Consider the following 24,809-nt stretch of genomic DNA (forward strand, 5'->3'; position numbering starts at 1 on the left):
TGTATTTGTGAATGATTCATCTGTTGCTTTTTTGTATATAGGCAAGGAACATAAAGGCAACACCTGTATGCATTTTCTTAAATTTATTAAACAAGCCTATAGAAATCACACTTCATTTTAAGGACTTCTCACCATCTAATGAGATATTTTGCTTCTTCATCTGATATTTTGCTTCTTCTTTTTGCACAGTTTTTAGTAATGCACAGAAGATGGTGGCTGTTTTTGCTATAACATTTCAGCATGTTATTTCCTACCAGGTTTCTGTTGTGCTTGCTGTCTTTAATCTCAGCAATTTTCAATTCACTGTTGTGTTTCTGAGATATAAATGCATGTCCAGTGCACATTATTGTTGTTTTTAAATTTTTAATCCTGCTGGATATAGGACTGATCAACCCACAAAAAAATAATATTCATGATCAAGTTATCTGGTAGATGTTTCCAGAGCAAAGAATGCGCAATTGGTTTTCCCCCTTGGGCAGCACAGTTTCTGGACAGAGGAGTCCTCTTAGTATTAGAATTACTTCACTTCTAGTTAATTGTCTGACCTTACTTTTCCAAGTAATTCTTCACACAATCGTTTGTAAGCATTGCAAGATGTAAAGTACAAAGGGTTCTTTGAATACCAGATCTTGCAAACTATGCAAATATGAAGGGGGGTCTTTGAATATCAGATTTTTAAGGGATATGGGAAATGGCCAAGGAGCATCAAAGAATGCCCTGTTGCTAGTTCCTTAATATGTGGAGGCACAAATGTGGGCAGTGAAATCTTGGAGCTCCTGTGTCCTGGCACTCACACTTTGCAATTCTTTTCCCAGGAAGGTTCTCTTACCCATCACACTGGGCATCTTCAGTAAATTAGCAAAACATTTGCTTTTTAAGAAAGCAATTTGCTTCTATTATCCTTGGATGATAAAGTGTTCTGTCTACAGTTATAAAATATTAGCATTCTCAATGTTGCTCCACTTCATTTGTTTAGATGTTGCATGCTTTAATGCCCCCCGCCATGTGTTTGACTTAAGAAGAAGGAAAAACATAGTAAGCCACTGGAGGAGCCTTTGCTTGGACTAAGTATACCAGAGTAAAACTGACAAAATAAATATAAGCAAAATCAAATGTCCTCCACACTCTCAGAGGTGTTTCATCAGAGGAAATGGATCAAAACTATAGTAAACAAGCCATGTTCATAGCACTCTGTTCATAACCAAACCCTTATCTGCAAAAGTGGAGATAAGAATTTCTGTATTTAATAGATGACTACGGCAGAGCGGAACAGAGCAGCACTTATTTAGTATGTTTTTAAGCCCTCCTATGACGTATGTTGCATATAATGTGACAGAGTGGGGAAACTAACCTGGCAGTGAAAATATGGAGCAAATAGTCATTGGTTTAAAGCCAAACTAGACATCACATGGCAGATGTGAGGAACAATCTCCCAACTATTTATTATTATTATTATTATCCTTAAATGAAAGGCGGGGACAGGAAGCGACAGTCTTAAGTGGAGGAATGGTGAAAGCGAGCCTGCTTAAAGCTTCCCCTTCAGTTGGTTTTCAGTTCAACACACACAGCCCAACACAATTGGAAAAGGACCCATTGAGCTCACCACACCCACAAACCATTTCGCTCAAGACTGCAGCCTCCTGAGGCTTCAAAAAGGAAGAAAAATATTGGAAGACAGTTGTGATAGCTGCATCTGTCACATAACATCTCAGCTAGCCCTAAGCCAGATCTGTTTGTTTGGGTGTTTGCAAGTCTAGAAGTTTTATAGGGCATTCCTTCAGTTCCAATGTATTTACTGGGGCTTACTCCCAAATTGCATAGAACTGAAACCTTGCAACTCAATCCTATGCATATTCATTCAGAAGTAGGCCCCACTGTAAGAGTGTATTGAATTTACAAGCATTATTAATTCCTCAACCAATCAGCATGGAGCTTAATAAGAAGGCCCCAATTTTTATCAGCGAAAGCTAAAGAAGTGAAGTTGAGGGCTGAAGACACACTTTGTTGTTTCTGGAGATGTTTGGATGTGCCTTTGTAATATGAAATGATATTAAAGATAATTCAGACCCCATGAATGCATAGCTGAAATTAATAAGCTTTTGCCCCAATGTGCATCACTTTACACTTGTTTACATGGAATTTTGTTTGTCATTTTACTGTCTGCTCAGTTTGGAAAACTCCTTTTGGGGCTCTTTGTAACACCTTTTTGTTTTAACCACCCTGAACAATTTAGTATCAGTATTGTCAGCTTAAAAACTGATTCCCAAATACTAAAACTAATGGATCACAACTCCCAAGTTAGGAAGTAGCATGGTCAGAAAGATTCAAATCGAGAAGAATTCAGTTGGGAACTTGATCTGGGACATGTGTAAACCTAGTGGCATGGTACTATCAGAACTGAAAAGGCGACAACATATTTAAAGTTTGGTACAAGGGTGATAACAAGCAATGTATCGTATTGTCCTCTTTCCTGCAGGTCTACTCCGTTAACAGTGTATAAGTTACAAAGGTGTGTCCAAAAGCTTTCCAGCATCTAAAGAGAAATGTGATAAGGCAAATGGCTCTTGATCCTACCTAGCAGCCACCTAGCAGAAACAGGGGAAATGTTGGGAGATTGGCATCAACTATAGGAGGGAACCCTGAACCCTGTCAACACAGTCACAGCTCAGGTACTCAGTGGAAGGGAGAGAGAGAAGCAGAGGCTAAGCAAACAGACTGACAGATATCTCACATGCACTGGTAATGACATTTCAAAAGTGACAAGTCTGGAGAACAGCCAGCAGCTGTGAACAACATGGCTGTAGAAAATCAGGTCCGGGTGCACAGTGGAAGTCCTTTGGTAAATTAGACATGGTAGAATATTTTACAGATAGGTCACAGTCGACCCGTGCTATGCAAGAGCAATTTAACATTGGAATGTTAAGTAGAGGATTTGCTGTGGACACCACCTGATGTGTATACACACAGGCAATAAGACCCTGGACACAGCTCAGTGTCTCTGGGCAAGAAATCAGCTTGCTTTATCTTGCCACACTTTTTGTCTCTGGTATGCTTGTTTCCTTTGCCTGCTTTAACTCATTCCAACTTGGCATGTGAACAAGGAGCCAAGAGGAATATTTGCCAGTGTCACCACTGAATTTGATTTGTTTGCTTGCTGCAACGCCTTCGATGTGTATTTCCTCCCAAGAGTGCATGATCCTTCATATTTCTGCCTGGATTCATTTCTCTCTGTCTGGGATTAGAAAAATCCAAGCCTTTCCTAAAAGCCATGTTTTATCAGTCATTCTGTGTTGTGTGTTTACTAAAACGAACTGATGAAAATCTTACAGTATGCAAGACATGCAAGGTTTGCGATGCTTTGAATCGCCTCACTCTGACCCAATTTGCTGGAATCACAGTGCAACATAATTTCAGAATCTCTTTATTTGGCATTTTCTATGTTTGTTTGCCATAATGCAACAACAACTGGAGCTTGTGTTTAAATTCTTGCATGGTTTCCCAGTCCACACAGTTTGTAATTTTATCTGCTCAACTATGTGCTTTGTGGGTTGTTTATTTTTTTCCATATGATACTCGTGTTCAAACCGAGGTCATGGTTTAGGGTGTGTTAGCAAAGCATTCCATGGATATATTTTCAGATTGGTAAGTGGCTTTCAAAGCATTTCCCCCCTTTCTTTTTATTATTAGCTTCTAACTTGCATTCTGGTCCATGGGGTCACGAAGAGTCGGACACGACTAAACGACTAAACAACAACAACACAATATCTGGGGGATCCAGGATCAGAGCTCTCAACTTATTTTCCTAAAATGCATCAATGGGTGAAAAGTCAACCACAAGGGAGGGTCTTTGATCCTGTTCTCTTGCACTGATGAAGCAAAGCACACACTCTGGCATAAGACGCAGAGGAGATACTCATGAGAGTATTATGAATTGCCTTGCTGAATCAATACCACATACAACTAGTTCAGCAATGTCTTCTGACTGGCTGCTTGTACAATGGATGGGGAACCTGAGGCCCTCCAAATGTTGGACTCCCAACTCCCATCAGCCCCAACCAGCATAGCTAGTTGTCAGTGATGGTGAGAGCTGAAGTCCAACAACATCTGGAAGGTGGCAGATTCTGCATCCTTGCTGTGTAAATTCACAAGTAAGGCATGAAGGTGATCATAGAATTGTAGAGTTGGAAGAGACCCTGAGGGTCATCAAGACCAACGCCCTGCAGTGCAGGAATCTCAACTAAAGCAGCCATGACATCAGAATCTGAAGGAGCGTCTCCACCCCCAACGTTCAGCCCGGACACTGAGATCCAGCGCCGAGGGCCTTCTGGCGGTTCCCTCATTGCGAGAAGTAAGGTTACAGGGAACCAGGCAGAGGGCCTTCTCGGTAGTGGAGTCTGCCCTGTGGAACGCCCTCCCAGCAGATGTCAAAGCAATAAACAACTATTTTACTTTTAAAAGTCATCTGAAGGCAGCCCTCTTTAGGGAAGTTTTTAATGTTTGATGCTGTACTGTTTTTAATATTCAGTTGGAAGCCGCCCAGAGTGGCTGGGGAAACCCAGCCAGATGGGCGGGGTATAAATAATAAATTATTATTATTATTATTATTATTATTATTATTATTATTATTATTATTATAACATAGACCCACAACATCTAGCAATTTGAAGTGTACTGCTTCTGAGCATTGTATGTCTACTGCCTCTTCACCCCATTTACATGTATATACAGGGTCAACCACCCATCTCACAGGACCCATACAGTGTCCACTCAAAGGCAAGGCATGTAGGCTGGGCCAAACACTAATAGGATCATGATCTTCAAAAGCAGGGAGAATTTCTTGTCATTCCAGAAGTAGATGGGATGCAAGCTGCCAACTATAGCTCCAAATGAGTAGACTACAGATGTGTCTTTGGGAAGACCCACATACATAACAACGCAGGTTGTGTACAAAGTGGTTCTCCCAAGTTGTGCAGTCTGCAGCTACATAGGTGTGAGCAGTCATGATTTCACAGCCCCACCTCCAAAAGGTTTGGTCAGTGGAAGCTGTTGTAAAACACAATGCATCTCACACACACACACACACCATAAAGTGCACAAGTCTGAATTATGAATTCATAAGTTGGCACGTGCCAACCTTGATGGAGCCATACAATCTCCACTGCTGCCACCACCACACCCATGAAAATTTGTGCCCTGTTTATGGCAGGGTAACCAAGCACAGATTGGGCAGAACTCTGGGTTGTAGGTGGCTATGATAGGACACTATTACTCACAAAGCCTCTGCATGGTCCTTTGTGCATATGCACATGTGCTTCCCCACATGGAAAGGCTGTGCTAGAATTTAGCCAGTTACATTTTTTTCAATGAGTTATCTGGCCTTTGCTATTGGACTGAACACTTCATTTCTGCATCCTTTCCCCTTTAGATGCTTCTTTCTCTAAACCAGGGGTCACCAACCTTGTTCCAGTGAATGCTTTCACTGCTGACCTAGGGCAGGTGCCCCAGACTTTGAGTTTTATTATTTATTTATTTTTAAAAAACCAAATCTCTAGTCCTCCTAGATAGGAAATTACAGGGCAAAATGTGTGGGTAGCTTTTAAGAGATTTCTGTGAAATAAGACTGGATGTTGTGAGCCACCTAGTATATTTCTGCAGGAACCCATTGCTATTGAACAGCAAAAGTACCAATGTGTTTGTGGTGTGTGTGTGACATCAGTGTGTGATCTCCAGAATCAGGACACAGGTGACTCCCCATGGTAAGTATAAGGTTCTTAGGGGGTGGCTCTCTAATGTTCTGCTATGCCTACAACAACAAACTTCAATTATTTTGTGGCTGGCACCCCCAGCACTCTCTCAAATTCAAAATGCAAAAGGTTGGTGATCCCTGCTCTAAACCCCTTTACAGCAGCAAAACCCATGGATGTTGCATGTTTGCATGTTCCACGCTTACTTAAAACGACCACAACATCCATTTCTGTAACCTATTTTACAAGAGATAAAGCGTACAATATCAAAAGGACAAGGGATGTCAATATCGTGTCAGGTTCAAAAGACAATGTTTGGGATTCAAAAAGCTGCTTAGATTCATAGAAGGGGCTTTGTCCTAACAGATTTGGCTTATTGGTTTTGGGGTTTTGGGGTTTTTTAGCAGCTGACCATGATCACTGCAGATGGTGACAGCAGCCACGAAATTAAAAGACGCCTGCTTCTTGGGAGAAGGGCAATGACAGGCCTAGACAGCATCTTGAGAAGTAGAGATGTCACCTTGCCAACAAAGGTCCGTATAGTTAAAGCCATGGTCTTCCCAGTAGTGATGTATGGAAGTGAGAGCTGGACCATAAAGAAGGCTGATCGCCGAAGAATTGATGCTTTTGAATTATGGTGCTGGAGAAGACTCTTGAGAGTCCCATGGACGGCAAGAAGATCAAATGCATCCATTCTTAAGGAAATCAGACCTGAGTGCTCACTGGAAGGACAGATCGTGAAGCTGAGGCTCCAGTACTTTGGCCACCTCATGAGAAGAGAAGACTCCCTGGAGAAGACACTGATGCTGGGAAAGATGGAGGGCACAAGGAGAAGGGGGCGACAGAGGACGAGATGGTTGGATAGCGTTTTTGAGGTTACCAGCATGAGTTTGACCAAACTGCGGGAGGTAGTGGAGGACAGAGGTGCCTGGCGTGCTCTGGTCCATGGGGTCACGAAGAGTCGGACACGACTAAACGACTAAACAACAACAACAACAAGCAGCTGACCTTGCAGTCTTGAACCTCATCTCAACTGCAGGCACCTTCCCAACTGTCAGGTGGGATTCATTGTGTGCCTGATAAGGTCAAACACTGACCATTGAACATGCTGGCTGGGGCTGATGGGAGTTGTAGTTCAGTCACTTCTGGAGGACCTGGAGGACAGCTGCATATTCTTGTATGGCAGGGGGTTGGGCTAAGTGATCCTCAGGATCCCTTCCAGCTCCACAATTCTATGATTCTATGACTCAAAATGTGTTTGGAGGTGTTGTTCTGCTTTTATAATATATTTATGGAGTTCTCGCATAGCATACAGTGGTGGTGCTGCTGCTGATGAAACGATAACAGGCTTCCAAAATGGTCCCTGTTTGGTAGAATAAGTTCTCCATTGCGGTGCTGAGAAGTCTGCAATGTTTTTTTTATAGATGGAGATGGTTTTAATTGCTGGCTGTTTGTTGGTGCTTTATCACTCCCTGGTGAGAGGCAGGGAAGGACAGAGATTTATTGAATGGTGGGATGGGGGGGGGGGAGGAATAAGTAAAAGAAACAAATAAGAAGTTCCGTCTCTCAGCCTGCGCTCCTCTTCCCCGCTGCCAAAGGAGAAAGAGGCGCCGGGGAAGGTGGCGAGGTTGCGCTCGCGCGCGCCTCTTTCGTTGGTGAGCGGCAGCGCCGCCTTCAGAGCGCAGCGTCTCCTTCGCTTTAGGAAGAGGGAGGGAGGAAGAGAGTGAGAGAAAGGCAGGGACGCAAGAGAGAGAGAAGGGGGCTCCCTCCTCCTGTTGCTGCTGCTCGTGGACTTCTCTCTCTTCTTCCGCCCATCCCTCCGCCAGCCAGGATTAGCAACAGCCCCGAGGGCACCCGGAGTTCAGTTTACAGCGCGCGCTTGGCTGGGAGCGCCTCCGAGAGGAGAAGGAATCCGTGCGCCTTCGCCCTCGCCGCCTCGCATCCCTCCCCAACCTGCTGCCGTCGTTTCTATTGCTAGAGACGCGCCGAGGCTACTCTCCTCCCTCCTTCTTTCTCTTTCTCTCTCCGTCTCTCTCTCTCTCTCTTCCCTTCCCGACCATGGATTTATCCCTGAGGTTAATCATTCTGTCCTGGCTCTACCTGGAGGCTTTAGGGGACTTCGACGGAAGGTAAGCGCAGACTTTGGACACTTTGGACACTGGACCGACGGGTGGGCAGATGGATGGGGAGGAGAGGCGAGAGAGACCCAGGGCGGCGGGCGGGCGGGCTCAGGCTCCTCTGGGGAACCTGGGGGTCCCAACTTGCCAGCCGGGGAGACTCTTCGTCGTGACACATTCGCCCCACGCTTGCCCGAGAGGTCAGGGCTCTTTCCGGAGTGTGCAAGGTACAGATCTGGCGCTTGGCGCGCGCTCGGCATTCGGGAAGAAACACACGCGGCAGACGCACCTGCAAACCCCAACTGCAGAGGGCACAGGAGCATAATGTAATCAGTAGAAATAAGGGAAGGGGAGGGTTAGTTTGTTCCCCTTTTCCCCATGCAGCAACTAATTACAAGGACTACAACAATCCTGTGAGGCAGGTCAGTGTCTCCTTGTTGCAAATACGGGGCATTGACACACACAGAGATGGCTTGTTTCACGGAGGAATGAGTAAAATTGGGGACTTCTGGTGCACAATTTAGGCTGCAATCTGAAGCCCACTTGCCTGGGAGTAAGATCCGTTGAATTACTTCTGAGTAGACATGGCTAGGATTTCATTGTCAGTATCACTACAGCAGTTTTCTTGACCCGGGGGGCTGCATTTGTAGGAATGGGTTGTTTTCAATCCGATTTATTTATCAGAGCATATTATTTATAATACTGTAGTATTGATTATGTTAAACACAATCTAGCTGTGTTTTATTTGAAAATAACTTCCATTTTTGTTCTCCGGAACTTGCCTTTGAGTAAGTGTGTGCACAATTGAACTCCTAGACTGATTCTTCCTTATGGGCTTTTAACTGTAAGGTCAACTAAAAGGGTGGATTCCTGTTACTTTCTTACAGCAGGTGGCAACGATTTAGTTGGGGGTTCTAATCTGGATTAGGAATTGTACTGCATATGAAACCAAAGGAAAATTGCTCTGGATTAATTGACAGGAAGAAGACAAGGGTGTGTGGCAGTCATATCAATGGATGTTGGCTGCATTCCATGGATTTCTTTTTCCATGATACTTTTGACACATCTTACAAAAGGGAAACATATCAACAAGAACTTCAGAATAAAGTACATTGATTATTGTGCTGTGTGTGCATTGGCAACCATTTCCCCGTTATTTATGCAGATTTGTGCAGATTGTCAAAACTGAATAGCTGAAACCTGCAAAACTCATTTATGTATATATATTTGCATGGTGCAGAGAAGGGACAACCCTCAGGTGAATTGTGCAACCAATATCAAGTCTGCGAATATTCATAATGCCCCAAGTGCTCGTGTGTGTGTGTGTGTGTGTGTGTGTGTTTTCCAGACATACTTGTGTAGCTGCAAAACAGGTATCTAAAGTAGGAAATAGAAAAGCTGTGAAATGTAGGGTTAGATTGCATTCCCTCATGGAATGTACATACTTCACTTGTGTGGAGATGTGAGATAGACAAGCTTTGACAGGTTTGGGCAACCCAGATTTCTTTATAACTTTATTACTCAGTTGCTACTTCCATGCAAAATAGCCAATAATCTCTGTGTGATTTATTAGGTAGATCGTGGCTATTGTGTATTTTGTATATAAAGCCATCTCAATTTGAAATTTGTGGTGAATTGATGACTGTTGCAAAACAGTTTCCTTTTTAGATGCCACGGTGCACGCGGCAGTGGCAAGCAAATTGACTGGGAGGTGTTTGTTTCCAGTGGAATCTGTTTAATGTTCTCTGGTATCCCCCAAGCCAAGGAAAAAAGGCACACCTGGAAATTTGCCTCATTCATTGACTGGAAATGACGAAAGTCTGCAAACTGACACGGTGTCTCTTTCTTAAGGAATTTATGAAGACACCTGGGGACAGTGAGGTGTAGCCAACCCTTTTTGTATATAGTTTGCAGTCAATGTAATGAGCTCCTGTGGCTTTCACAATATCTGAAATTTGCACGTGCAACTGCACCTAATTTGGAGAAGCTTGAACATACGGAGGTACTTCATATTATTTCTACCCTGCATTTTGAAGCAAGCCATCATAAGCTGGCTAGCAATAAACTGTTTATAGCAATACAGCAATGATATAAATAGCATGTAATAAAATGACATTGAACTAAATGGAGGGCACCAATAAGATGCTCACGCTGCCCTAAATCTGCCTCTGCCAGAAGAAGAAGAAGAGTTTGGATTTGATATCCCACTTTATCACTACCTGAAGGAGTCTCAAAGCGGCTAACATTCTCCTTTCCCTTCCTCCCCAACTCTGTGAGGTGAGTGGGGCTGAGAGACTTCAAAGAAGTGTGACTAGCCCAAGGTCACCCAGCAGCTGCATGTGGAGGAGCAGAGATGCGAACCCAGTTCACCAGATTACGAGTCTACCACTGATTGACTGGAAATGCTTCTTCCTTTTTTTTTCTTTGTAAAAGAAATACCACAGAACCTAACAACAGTTAAGCCACATGTGCGAATCCACCTTATGCAGTTGTTTTGATTGAGTTCTTTTTATATGTAAAAATGGTAGTTACTTGTGACTAGATTCAGAGGTGTGGAGATTCTTACCCAACTGAATACCCATCCAGTTGAAAGTGATGAAGTGTGCATGGATGAAATCTGTAGCTGGATGTGTATCTAGGGGCAGTTCCCTAATACACCTTTGGATGTGCATCTTATTTATGCTCGCAGTTCCTAGTAATACACATTCAGAAACTTATTTTCATGCATGCATGCATTTCTTTACCTGGGTTGGATATTTATGCAGCACTGTCTGCGTTTGAATATAATGTTATATCATGATTTAGTGTTATGTGAAGGAGCCTAGAAGACTTCAACTTTTCTCAGGCTTGCACATTCCCTTCTCTCTCCTCCTCCCGCACAGCTGGGAGGAAAAGTTCAGAAGCATTCATTTCTGCTTTTAATTAACTGTGATTTGTTGTTACATCCTAACTGGTTTTTAACACTCACTGTGGTTTAACAAGCTAGCTCAACTACCCATGGTTTTAAATTGGCTTGTTCGGAAGCCAGCCATAGTTAATGTGGAATGACTATCCTCGGTTCAGATGAAATGACAAACTGTGATTAATTAAAACAGAAAGCAAAAGCTTCTGAACTTCTTATCCCAGCAGTACAGAAAGGGGAGGGAGGAGTGTGAGAGCCCAGATTGAGGCTAGGCTCATTTACGTAGTGCTAAACTGTGGTTTTGCATTGCGTTTGAACACAGCCATTGAGTCTCTATTTAGTAAATGTAGCATGAGAACTAATGCAGTAACAGCAATTCCTGCAATTTCTTCTTGCTATGTGCCCAATAATCCATTTTTCTTCACGATCATACGGATCTACTGGATGGCTTATTTTTAAAAATCCCATTTAATATACAAATCTTATTTTATAAGCTAAATAAGTCAGAAGTTGATGTCTTGAGCACAGAGTCAGTGAATCAGTATAGCGAGAAGACTGCAGCTCAAGTTTAAACATGAATCTAGATAAGTGAAATGTGAAAATGAGCGCTGAAGAGCTGGAATGTGTGTGTAATTGCTACAGCTATAATATGTCAAAATGTGATGAAAAACTTTGATGCAAATTAGGGAGTAGGTCATGCAGAATGTAGAAAAGACTAAACAGGATCTTGCATGAAAAGGTCCTTCCTTTAACTGTGCTTTTCTCAATTTGTTTAGCAGTTGACATTTATCTCATATGGACACTTTGCTCCAATAAAGTAGGTTTTATTCCTACTTCATTGTGCATTGCAGTGTAGTGTCGGGGTCCACAAATTCCACTTGTTCATGATAGTCAACCCAACATTTGTGGTCACCAGGATTCTATCTCTTCCCCTAGGGTAGTATTTTTATTGGGTTCTTGCACTGCTGTTCTGAAATTCATCATAGTGTTGGGGACAATTCCACACCTCAGTTGCTTCAAACTCGGGAGGAGACCTGGAGATTGTTACAGTTGTGCTGCAATTCCAAGGTGCCACAAGAGCTTCAGAGGTACAAGGCAACCCACAAGAGGCTCAACCACCTCCCACATCTGGAGGATGGGGAAGAAGCAGGGGAAATCATCTTCTGAAGTTAGAATGTGCTTCAAATGGGTTTGGAGGAGAATAGGAAAGTTACATGTATATATGTATAAGTTTTATCAGTGTCGGTCCTAAGATCATAGCCAGGACTTGTACATAGCTGTGGGGATGTCATCAGCTCTCCAGATGTTGCTGAACTACAACTCCCATCATCTTTGCCCATTGACCATAATTGCTAGGGCTGATGGGAGTTGTAGTTCAGCAGCACCAGGAGGACCAAAGGTTCCCTACACCTAGTTTATTACTTTAGTAATATCCCTGTGGGGCATAACAAGTTCCACTGAGCACAGTATCATGAAAGAAAGGGAAGGACCATAGGTTAGTGGTAGATCATCTCTTTTGCATGCAGAAGGTCTCAGTTTTAATCTATGGCATCTCCAGGTAAGACTGGAAGAAACCCTGGAGAACTGCTGTATCCGTGTTCTGACTCGGTATAAGAAATCTTCCTGTGTGATGAGAATGTTTGAGAGCAATGTAAGAGCGGTTGTCCAAGCTAACAAAGACCTGAGTCTCATTGGTGGTGGGCCTTCAGAATCCCTCCACCCAAAGCTAAGGGGATGCTGGAACCCTGGCCCATCACACTGTGACTAGCCATGGTTTCTTGAAAAAACATGGAGCAGAAGAGACAAGCATAGAAAAAACAGAACAGAGGGATGGATGGCTATTCATGGTGGGATACAATGGAACGGGATAGTAAAACCTTCTAAACATTATGGAGGAAGAGGGTGGTTGTTTACAATTCAGACTTTGTGAAGGCTACAAGTGAGCAGTTCTGTCTGTAGGAGTTCCATTGGCTCTGAAGATTTCATGGTGCCATTACAATCACCAGGAAATGCTTTGCAATATCTTTGATTTTAGGGCATGTGGCCTAAAAGAGAGCCAGTATGGTGTAGTGGTTAAGAGCGGTAGTCTCGTAATCTGTGGAACCGGGTTCGCATCTCCGCTCCTCCACATGCAGCTGCTGGGTGACCTTGGGCTAGTCACACTTCTTTGAAGTCTCTCAGCCTCACTCACTTCACAGAGTGTTTGTTGTGGGGGAGGAAGGGAAAGAAGAATGTTAGCCGCTTTGAGACTCCTTAAAGGGAATGAAAGGCGGGATATAAAATCCAAACTCCTCTTCTTCTAATAATAATAATAATAATAATAATAATAATAATAATAATAATAATGTATGGTAGTTCCCCATGCTTTGGATTTTGAGAAGCCTCCTTGTCAGGGTAGTTATTGTGTGAATCTGCCCTAAAAGGAAAATTAAAAGCATGATAGAGGTATGTTTCTCTTTAAGATGCAACACTTAGGAAATGGGTTATGTTGAGCGAAGAAGAGATGATAAAGGAGGGTATTTTAGTTAACCAAAATATCTACATAGAAGCATGAAGAGAGAAAACAAGGGTGCACTTTACCTTTTGGGGACAGGACAAGGAACAGTGGCTTCTGAAAAAGATTTCAGTTGGCAGGAAGATCCATTAATCTTAACCTTTGCAAAACTTTCCTGTATCCTGTCTCACACCTGCATGTGTATCACTGATTCCCCCCCCCCCCTGCCCACTTGACAGCTGGCAACTGAACAAACATACTGCAATGAAAAATACTGCCTCTGAGTTGAAATGAGAATGATGGAAAGTTCTGTTATGATGCTATATCTGCATAATCATCAAGTGATGGCTGTGATATCAAGTGATGTCTTGCAGATGCACCATCACAAACTTGTGTGTCTGGATACACCCGAATCCTGCTTTAAAGTAATAGGTGTAGTTCAGTGTACTGGAGCGAGTTGTTAAGGAAGACAGCGATTGCCTCCAGTGGAAATTTTCAGTCCAAAGGTTTTAGAGGCCTTTTGTCAAGAATCCTATAAGTATAGAATGTCACTATTGTGTCACAGGGCAGCAGGACTGGGCTAGATGAGCTGCTGGACTCCTTGCAACCATGTGTCCTCATGTTCATTCTTTTCCAAATTTATTTTTGGCGTTGGTGCAGGTGGCCCAGGCAAATACTTTCCACGACTGGATTGTGCCGTTTTGGAAGCAGAGTCGACTGCTGCTGGGGCTGGGCTCGTCACTCATGGGGCCAGTGCCAACGTGAGTATCACCACTGCTGGGGCTTTGAGCCTTTTAAAACAGGGCTTGTTCCTCTCTAATAATGGCTTTCATATAATCACAGACACTCACATGATGCAGGGCTTATAATGTACATGGGGCTTTTGCTTTCACCTAGAGGGACACTGACAGGTTAAGAATCTTACCCATTTTAAACTCCAGATTTCCATATTAACAGTACTGTAAGTTATGGAAATTAAATGCAGCATTAAACCAAATGTATCTTCATTTCATTATTATTTTTTACAGCATTACATTTGATTCGGGGTGTTTTTTGTTTTTGAAAAAGTTTATCTACATAATTTTTGTTTGTAGATTAACATTTTCTGTTCCCAATTTTCCAAAAAAAGGCGGAACTTATTGCAATCATAAGCAGTTTTTAGCTGTATATTTTGTTCTTTAATAACATTTAGAGAAGGTTAAACAAAAACCTTTCAGAAACATCCTTACTGAAGTTAAAGGAAAAAGATTAAAATAAATCCTTCCCAGATTATGCTCTGGTATTTAACCTGACAGTGTCTTGCGGTGGTACATATATTAATAACATTTCTCACTTTCTCATTGCCCTGTCAACTTTATCAACTACAATTTCTGAAAAAGAAGCATTCAGCTAGAAGCTATAGAAGCGATGGGAATACAGAAATGCTGGCTTTCAGTTGAATTGGAGAGCTGACCAAAGTAGCCAGACATAGATTGCCATGTTTTCTGTTGCCTAGTTGCATATTTTTCTATGTTTGCACCAGATTAGACACAATCTCACAATCACAGAATCATAAAATAATCAGAGTTGGAAGCGACCATGGAGGTCAACTCCCTGCTCAAGGCAGAGATTACAGTTCAGGATGCCTACTTGACACCTAGCTACCCTTGGCTTGAATACCTCCAGAAAACAAGAGCCCACTGAGGCAGTCCGTTTCACTCAGGGCCAGGGCCATAACAAGGCAAGCTAAGAAGAAATTTGTCTTGTATAGCAGGTGGAGAGGATGGTGATCTGGCAACCCACCTCCACTTACTTGCCTTGTCACCCTTCTGGCCCTGCTTGTGCTCCCAGCCACCCCATTCAGTTCCCGAGCACAATTCAAAGTGTTGGTGCTGACCTTTAAAGCCCTAAATGGCCTCGGCCCAGTATATCTGAAGGAGCGTCTCCACCCCCATCATTCTACCCAGACACTGAGGTCCAGTGCCAAAGGCCTTCTGGTGGTTCCCTCACTGTGAGAAGCCAAGTTACAGGGAACCAGGCAGAGGGCCTTCTCGGTAGTGGCACCCGCCCTGTGGAATGCCCTCCCACCAGATGTCAAAGAGAGCAACAACTACCAGACTTTTAGAAGACATCTGAAGGCAGCCCTGTTTAGGGAAGCTTTTAATGTTTGATGTATTATGCTATTTTAATATTTTGTTGGAAGCCGCCCAGAATGGCTGGGGAAACCCAGCCAGATGGGCGGGATATAAATAATAAATTATTATTATTATTAGTGCTCTCCACATTTTCTTCCTCCTTGCTTCATTCTGAGGAATGATGAAGAGGGTTGTTTCTCTGATTGAGGCATTCTGGGCCTGGCAGGTGCCACTGCTGCAGCTAGAAAAAGATGTTTACGATGAGTAACTTTAAACCTTTTTAAAGTTTGAGCAGCATTTACTCAGCTTGTTGCAGTAGCGGTGGCAGCGCAGGCAGTCTCCTAGACATCTCACCCAGAATGCCTTGCTCTGAGGAAGGAGCTCTATGGCTCTTCTTCAGAGTGGGGTAGGGAGGAGGTGCTGCTGCCACAATAATGTGGTGGCAAGATGAGTGGCAGTAGGGGGAGAATGGATCATAGGAGGAGGAAGGGTAGTGAGGAAGCAACAGGGATGGGGAAGAGGCAGAGGAGAGGGTGATGGGAGGAGGAGAACCTGGCAGTGCAACCTTTTGCACCAGCCATGTTTCCACTATCTAAGAGCTCTTACTACTAGGAAGCTTCTCCTAGTGTTTATCCTAAATCTGCTTCTCTGCAATTTCTATCAGCTGGTTCTAGTCCTGCACAAAACGAAGCCTGTGGCAACAATAAAAATGCAAAATTTGGCACGCTGTAGACAATAAACCACAAAGCTTTCTTCACAACTGATAAAGTACGTTTCTTCAAGCATCAATCTGTCTTCATTATTGTGATGGAATGCAGTTGGTTGCAGTGTGACATTTCTGCTTCTCTCCTGCCCCAAATTAAGGGCTTTATTGGTTCTGCTGATTGATGCTCCGCAGTTGACAAATCCAATTAGAATTTTACCTCTGTACTCTGAGCACAAATGGGCGCACTCCAACCACAGTTGAACATTTCAGTCTCCCACTGTTTCTAATGGGAAAGAGTTGCACCTAAGCTTAATTCTCCCATTGAAATAAATCTAAATGAAAAATGCTTAACTTAGTTGAGCAATGAACAATATTTTTTTCCTTTTTCTTTCTTAAAAAGAACCCTATTTATATAAGTTTGCATCTCAAAACATTCCAAACCATTTAAATGCAAACCTAAAACATCTCAATTTGCAAATATCTTAAAACAAAACAAAGTATCGAGGGAGGAAACTGAAGGAAAGAGCAATGTATTTATACAACGTGATTTCCTCTTCCTTTGCTTAAGACCCTATGCACCTCCAAAATGTATTTGGGAAGGTCCCCCTTCCATTCTCTGGAGCAGATTTTGAGGGTGCTGAGCATGGGTGTAGCCAAGCAGAGGTGGGGGAGCAGCTGCCCCCCCATCAAGTAAAACAATAGAAATACTTAACTAACTGACCAATCACATGGGTTCTGTCCTATCTAACAAAAGTCCTGCCCCCCCCAAACAAAATCTTGCCCCCCCAAGAGTCCTGGCTCCACCCATGGTGCTGAGGATCTGCTGCGGGAAGGAAGTTCCATTGTGCAAGTGGAAGTTTATTCTGCTTGTGTAATAACAGCTTTGGATACATTTCCTAGAAACTCCACTGAAGTTTCACATAAATATGAAAACAATTCACATTTAGTTAGTGATGTAAGGCATGAAAATCATGACTTTACATCAATGTAATAAATGCTGGTCAAATGATTAGGAAGTTGTCAGGAATAGTAGGATCCAGTAATTTCACTTTCATTTGACATCATTTCTTCTTATCCACAATAAATAGGTTACCAGGCTATTATTTTCCGAGCCACATTAAATGACATATTCTTTGTTACCCATTTAGCTTCTTTAAAGACAGAAATAAACCAATCTCATCTCTTTTAAGGGGAGAAGGCATGTTTTTATTCAAACAATTCAAGAATACCATTTGTGGATCCCAGGGCAGATAATAGCTAGTGGTTTTGTGTAATTATTTTTAAACATTATTTAAAAATGGTCACTGGAGTCATTCCCTGAAGGAAGAGCAAACAGAATTGCAATGATTAACAGAGAGTTACTTGAGATTTCAGCTAGGTTTTAAGGAAGATGCTATATAAGAAGAGTAGTAATTGTTCTGAAAATGATCCGCACCATCTTTGTAGCTGCTGTTATCACTCTTAATATACAGAACATTTCATTTACTCTTGCATTAACCCTACGAAGGAAATCACCATTAACTACTGGGCAAGTCTGAAAAATGAGTGACCTGCCAAGTTGAATTCAGCCCGCTAAAACTATAAGGAGGTTTGTGATGTGCTTGACAACATCTCTCCCCAACCCCCAATTTCTGTAGTCTCAGGTGGGCAGCAAAAAAACAGGTTTAGCGAGTCCCTAGTGTGCTCCCATGCATGACTGTGTTCAGCTTAATGGGTCAAAAGTTGTGCAGGCCTGTAGGTGAAAGAGGAGTCACACAGCATCATGGTGGGTGGAGGCAGCAGGATGGAGCTTGTGCATCCCACACTGAGTGGGTGCTGCTTATTGCAGGTTCAATAGGCCCCTATCTGATGAGAGAGATTCACAGAGGGAGAGTCAGTGTGTTCTGCCAGCAGTTCAACCTAACCTCTATCCTAGGAGTTTGCAAACTCGACAGGTTATGGCAGCAGCACCTGTTCCTTCTGCCCTTTGTCTCCAAGAACAAGGGAGACTTGGGGTAGAGGGCAGCAGACCACGGTGCTCTCTGAGCCTAAGGTAGCAGTGCCGATTACCCATTTGGGGGTTTCTTTATGAAGTGTTACAGTTACAGATAGGTAGCCGTGTTGGTCTGCCATAGTCAAAACAAAAAAAAAATCCTTCCAGTAGCACCTTAAAGACCAACTAAGTTAGTTCTTGGTATGAGCTTTCGTGTGTATCTGAAGAAGTGTGCATGCACACGAAAGCTCATACCAAGAACTAACTTAGTTGGTCTTTAAGGTGCTACTGGAAGGAAATTTTTTTGTTTTGTTTATGAAGTGTGTGTGTGTTTTTATCTAAAATATAGGTGCTCAGGCAGTGCTGAAAGTAGAACATGCATGCTTATTACAATATAGTTTGTACAGAACACAATGGGTTGTTCTTCCACATGCATTCATTTAGTGGGGAAAAAGAAAGAGGCACCTAGTGCGCCTCTACCTAACCCCAGCTATTGGTACAGGGATGGAGCCAAGGTCAGATTTGAAAGTTGCAGCAGGATAAAATGCTTTGCTTGAGGTTGCACAATGACTTCATGCTCAAATACATTTTCAGGAAAAAAATCCCCTGGGACTTAGCAGGAGCATGATTTACAGAGATCGGTGGATAAAGATCTACACCAGGCATAGGCAAACTCGGTCCTCCAGATGTTTTGGGACTACAACTCCCATCATCCCTAGCTAACAGGACCAGTGGTCAGGGATGATAGGAATTATAGTCTCAAAACATCTGGAGGGCAAGTTTGCCTATGCCTGATCTACACAACATGTAAAGATAAAGGTAAAGGGACCCCTGACCATTAGGTCCCGTCGCAGACGACTCTGGGGTTGCGGCGCTCATCTCGCTTTATTGACCGAGGGAGCCGGCGAACAGTTTCCAGGTCATGTGGCCAGCATGTCTAAGCTGCTTCTGGCAAACCAGAGCAGCTCACAGAAATGCCATTTACCTTCCTGCTGGAGCGATACCTATTTATCTACTTGCACTTTGACGTGCTTTCGAACTGCTAGGTTGGCAGGAGCAGGGACTGAGCAATGGGAGCTCACCCCGTCATGGGGATTCGAACCGCTGACCTTCTGATCGGCAAGTCCTAGGCTCTGTGGTTTAACCCACAGCACCACCCGCGTCCTATACACAACATGTAGATAAGCATCAATGTCTGCTGAACAAGTATCTGTTGAAGGCAAAGGAGCAAGAACCAGTAGGGAAAAAATATCTACCTAATGCCTGAAATAAATACATCAAGATAGAATTCCTTCCTATTAGAAACTAAAAGTTCATCACTAAAGTGACAAATACCATTTGGTGTGTTGAAAAGGTCACCAGCAGGGCTGATCTGAAACAATGGGGGCGGGTGCTTTGTGAACATTTCTCCACCAGCAAATCCCTTCTTCCTTTCAGCTTCCTCTTTTTTTTTTTTTTAAAGAGGAGTTTCTGAAAAGGTGTGGAAGTGTTTGCACATTCAGAGTCCTGACAATACAACACAGGAAACATTGCCTCCTCACTTTGAAATAGCTCCCTTTGCCCCCAGAGACACCATCAAGCAACTACATTTGACTGGTTATGTTAAGCATTGTGTGCCTTCTGAATTAGCTTTGTCCAAGTGGATTTGCTATACAATGACATCAGTGTTCCCTGGAAGAAGTTTGAGAAGCACTAAAGTATCTGCTAGTGGAGTAGTTATGTGTGGGTTGGGAGAAAAGGTGTGGGATATTTCAGATCTCATAGAATCATTGAAAATATTTGTAGGCAAACATTAAGCACAGCTCTAGCCGTCAAGCTTTTTGACAAGACCAAAGCAGAAAGTACAAACCAAGAGAAAACCAAGAACCTGAATGGACACAGGGACTGAGCTTCTTAACATGACACCAAGGCAGGCAGGCTACACATCCTAAGCTCAGGCTTCACAAACAGAATCAAAATTAGATGTATTAGATGCAACCTTTGCCAGACTGCTGCCCTTCTGAAATATACTCTGAGTCGAGTGTGGATTTCATGCTCTTTATTCAGCTCATAGTAGTGAGGAATGCCAGTTCCCCTGAAATGTCTGCTTTATATACATTATTTACACAATACATTATTTACACAATGGGCCCCACATGATTGGCCAATTCTGGGATTCTCCTGTAGGCCAATCAGGATGCGGATTCACTTACACCTGGAGTTGGATTGGGTGGCTCCTGCGGACCAATCAGACTGCTGCATTCTGGATCCTATTGTTCTGGGACCAATCAGACTGTTGCATTCTGAATCCTATTGTTCTAGGACCAATGAGACTGCTGCATTTTGGATCCTATTCAACTCAGTACATAACACCTCCCAAGGTTTCGGACTACGGCTCCCATTAGTATGTGCTGGCTGATAGGTGATATAGTTCAAAATATCTTCAGGGCATCAGCTTTGCAAAGGCTGCATTAGACAACCACATGGAAATCAAAATTTTAAAACACATTGGACGCTTGGAACAGGGAAGCAATAGCAGAACAATAAACACAGGATTGGGCTGTTAAGACATAGTCCCCCCCTCCCCCCCGCTTGCCAATAGTATTAAAGTCATTGTTATTTTCAGCTTTAGTCAGATAGAAAAGAGATTTTTCATGCTTGTGCTAAAGATGGAATTTCAGCATCAAGCGATGGGCTCCCATTTTAGCAGCTTTTTCTACAATTACATCTAGGCAAACCATGATGAATGATAAGAGACTGGAGCAGCGCAAGTCTGATGCCAGTTTTAAGAGGAGACCTGTGAATAATCCAAGCAAACAGGCCAAAAAGTTAGAAGACTTACTGGCCTGTATTTGGTTGGATAATTCATAGTATTATTAGTAAATGATAACATGAAACATTTATAGATGACTGGATAGAAGTAGAAAGTGTTCCGTTTCATGAGCAAGCTGGTTTTAGACAACGCAGATCTGTTTTGAATCATTGATTTCCCCCCCCCCCCTGACCTACTTAGTTGAGACCAACCGGTTACCACTTTCATTGACTTGAAATGTGCCTGATACAAAACCTCCTGAAAAAATTATAGGATAAATTGGCAGGTTTCTTAAAAGCTTTATAGCAATGATTCATTTTGGATCCAAAGTGGTACAGACTGCTCCAGGTGACAGTTCTCAGGAAGTATGACAGGGCTGTATAGCAAAGTAGACTAGCAGTATTGCTTCACCGTTGAGTGCAGTAGGCATAAAACATGGCACATCCTCTAAAAGTTAATGTGCAACTTTGGCTCCAAATGAGAAATACCTACTGTGCTATGGAATGGAAAGTTCTGCAGTTTCTTAAGTGGCAGCACTGGACTCATCACATAAACTAATATGTGATGAATCCAGTGATGAGCCCTTGCAGGCAGTACCTGGTTTCAACGTGTGTGCTCTATTTCTATAGCAATGGCACCTTATGTTTGGATTAAAGACACAGACTTCAAAAGATAGATAGACAGAGAGGGGAGGAGGAAGGGGGGCAGTGGGGACGGTCTGCACCGGGTGTCACCACTGAGGGGGGTGGCAAAATGCCAGGCGGCACTCACCGCGGAGCCTGCAGTACACCCGAGTCACACATCTCTCCTGGGAGTGACACGGTGGCTTGGGCACCCGCAGGCTCTGTGCTGCCCCAAACAGTCCGCCTCCCCCCTCCCCCTCAGTTGTAGGGCGGCTGAGTGGGAGGAGGCAGGCAGACTCCTCGGAGGCCCTGCGGAGTGTCCTGCCTGGCCCTGCCCCCAGGCGCAGGACACACTCGCTACCCCAGGTGCCCAATGTGCTTGCTCTGCCGCTGCTCACACATAATAATAATAATAAAAATTATAATTTATTATTTATACCCTGCCCATCTGGCTGGGCTTCCCCAGCCACTCTGGGCGGCTTCCAACAGAATATTAAAATACAATAACCTATTAAACATTAAAAGCTTCCCGAAACAGGGCTGCCTTCAGATGTCTTCTAAAAGTCTGGTAGTGGTTTTTCTCTTTGACATCTGGTGGGAGGGCGTTCCACAGGGCGGGTGCCACTACCGAGAAGGCCCTCTGCCTGGTGTACACATGTGTGCATGCAGTCATATATTATTATTATTATTTTAGCTAAGTAGCTGCTGTTTTTTCTTGACATTGCTCATGAACCGTGTACACTCTTAATGGGATTGGAGCAGCGCCCTATTGAGACTGGCATAGCTTGCTGTGTTTGCTGGATTTTCTAAATCAGTGTCAGCAGAACACTGTAGTCTGACAAAGGTGTTGAGAATCCTCACACGTTCTCAGACTGGGGGTTAGATTACGTCAAGCATAGGCAAACTCCGGCCCTCCAGATGTTTGGGACTACAATTCCCATCATCCCTAGCTAACAGGACCAGTGGTCAGGGATGATGGGAATTTTAGTCCCAAACATTTGCCTATGCCTGGATTAGGTAATGCTGCTCCCACTAAAACTAGTTTCGTACAAGGCACTGTAGAAACATGGGTGCCATACACAATGATCCGGTTTGCACGCAACACTAAGCTATGGTTTTGTAAGCCATTGTTTATTAACCAAAGCGTGGCTAACATAAACCACCAGGGCTTGGTGTTACATGCAAACATGGCCATTGACTTCTTAACAAGAAAATAATAGCCTGGTTGGTCTGATCAAAGATCCGTCTAGACTAGTATACTTTCTCCCAGTGGTTAACCAGCTGGAAGACTCTGCAGATATCACAAACTGGGCCTATTGGTGATAGGCAATCTCTGCTGTTTGTCTCCAGTATCAGGTACTTAGCAAGATACTGCTTTTTGATAGCTTAGATCCTACTCTGTTGAGAACTAAGTTTGCACCAGCTGTTCTTCATGTCATGTGTCCCAAAACATACTGTGAACAACTGGTGCCGTCAGCATCTCATCCTGGCTAATGTCCCTGGCTAGAGCTCCACTTCCACATTTGTCACAGAAAGGTCAGTACTAATTTCCCCTCAGCATCCATTGCAATGTATGGATGCACTTAAGAACACTAAGTTTCTAGGTGTCATCCAAGTTTCTAGGTGCCTACTTGGGCCAACATGGCCACCTGGACCAACATAGTTGTGTGTTTACTTGTCCCTTACTCTTTTCTGAACAAGTGAGGAACAATAAAAGGAGAAATTAGAACAAAACTGCAATAGATGCAGACATATCCTTATCCCAGGAGTAGGAAATATCTTTGGTGGGCTACAACTCCCATAATGCCTAACCATTGGCTATGCTGGCTGGAGCTAATAGGAGTCGCACCACAACACCAGCTAGAGGGCATTACTTTGGCTGCATCTGTTTAGCATCTTCTTGTAGTTGACTAGCCTTGCAGCAAACATGGAAGCCTGGTTTCAGTGAAGGTGTCAGCCAGAAGAGAATTCTAAAGACACAAACCAAATTACTGAACTTGGGGAAATTATATCTTGATCTGAAAATAAGAATCGACAGTGCATTTAAAAAGAAACTCAAATAAACTCATTTTGTGTAGCTCTAGAGAGTCTTTGGATGCCAGTAACTGGAATGAAGTAACTGAAACTTCATTGCAACAAATCCATTTAGATTTTAGTCTTATCAACCCCTAATGTTAAGGTCCAGGTTCTATAGCATCTAGCTTCCCAGCAACTAGCTTCCGCCAGAAACAAGTGAAGACAAGGTCCTGGGTGTGGCAAATTCTGTTTTCCAGACTTCAGTTAATATTAAGAGAAGGGAATATAAAAAAATCAATTGAGTGCTACACCAGCAAAATCTTTTGTTGAGGTGCCTGGTCTTTTATGAGGATTTATAATGCAGTTTATAGCTGTATTTAATTTCTGTACACGGCTGAAGAAGAAGGCAACAGTTCTTTTTAAATCCTCTTACAAAAGGACCTAGAAATAATGGATGCTCTTACCTTTACTTGTTTGTAAGGATTGGGTGTATGATGCAACAGTGATTTACAGCTCACTTCTGCTTTTGGATTCTGTTTTGTCTGCTTCAGTGAGATATTTAGGAATCTATTTCAGCTCTTACCGCTTCAAACAAAGCTGATGCTTGCCTCAACAGCAAAGTGTGTGCTAAGTTCCAGAATTGTTACATTATTAAATTTTACTCAGCAGATTAAGTCAGCCACAGTGTACCGAAAAAAGGCAGACACAAATAATTATATGTCTCCATTTATGAGCATCTGGTTAATTACCACGAACACAGGTTTTCTTTTCTGGGTTTTCACTAAACCCAGTCATATGTAACTATGTGGATTAACTTGTCCTTTTTTGGTAATGTATTTCCCCCCCATCTTGGACAAATGTTGCAGGTGTACTAGATTTTTGCTATGCAATAGTCACTTCTGTAAATTATAAGGCAATTGGGAACAGTGTTGAAGCACCTTCTCTTTTAACTATTGGAGTGGTCCTTTCCAACTATAATTCTATGATTTGATAAGTAAGCTCCCTTGAACTCAGTGGTGCTTCTGATTGTATATGCTAAACTTGCAAAACACACTGAGTTTTAACCCTTGGTCCTCCATCCGGGCAAGAAAGAGAAGTGTGGCTCATAGAGGGACATTAAGCCAAATGAAAGCAAATTCTTATCTATAGATGCTCAGATAAGACTTTCCCCCCTGCTGTTTACTTTGAGGACAGGTGATCCAAAACCAGGGCATGCAAGGAAGATTAAAATAGATGGCTTTACCTGAGAACATTCTGGTGGCATGGGCCTGCACTGAGGAACTAAGCTGGTGTGGTAATGACATATTTAACCTCAGTAAGAACTTTCGGC

The 24,809-nt window shown here is 43.0% G+C and overlaps 1 protein-coding gene across 7 annotated transcripts in view; it reads left to right on the plus strand.

Moving 5' to 3' along the window:
- Window positions 1-7,364: 7,364 nt before the first annotated feature.
- The window catches only part of NPNT (nephronectin), a 65,476-nt gene continuing 48,031 nt past the window's right edge, over window positions 7,365-24,809 (plus strand). For 2 of the 7 annotated variants that reach the window (XM_077933892.1, XM_028743331.2), the window contains exons 1-2: window positions 7,369-7,873; window positions 13,918-14,018. In XM_077933892.1, the coding sequence (XP_077790018.1) occupies window positions 7,803-7,873; window positions 13,918-14,018 (172 nt within the window). In that variant the 5' untranslated portion in view covers window positions 7,369-7,802. Of the gene's footprint in view, window positions 7,874-13,917; window positions 14,019-24,809 lie in introns of all 7 variants that reach the window. The other 5 variants (XM_077933890.1, XM_077933891.1, XM_028743330.2 and 2 more) reach the window with 5 other exon arrangements.

Source organism: Podarcis muralis, chromosome 9 (assembly GCF_964188315.1).
Source record: "Podarcis muralis chromosome 9, rPodMur119.hap1.1, whole genome shotgun sequence".
Lineage (NCBI taxonomy): Eukaryota > Metazoa > Chordata > Lepidosauria > Squamata > Lacertidae > Podarcis > Podarcis muralis.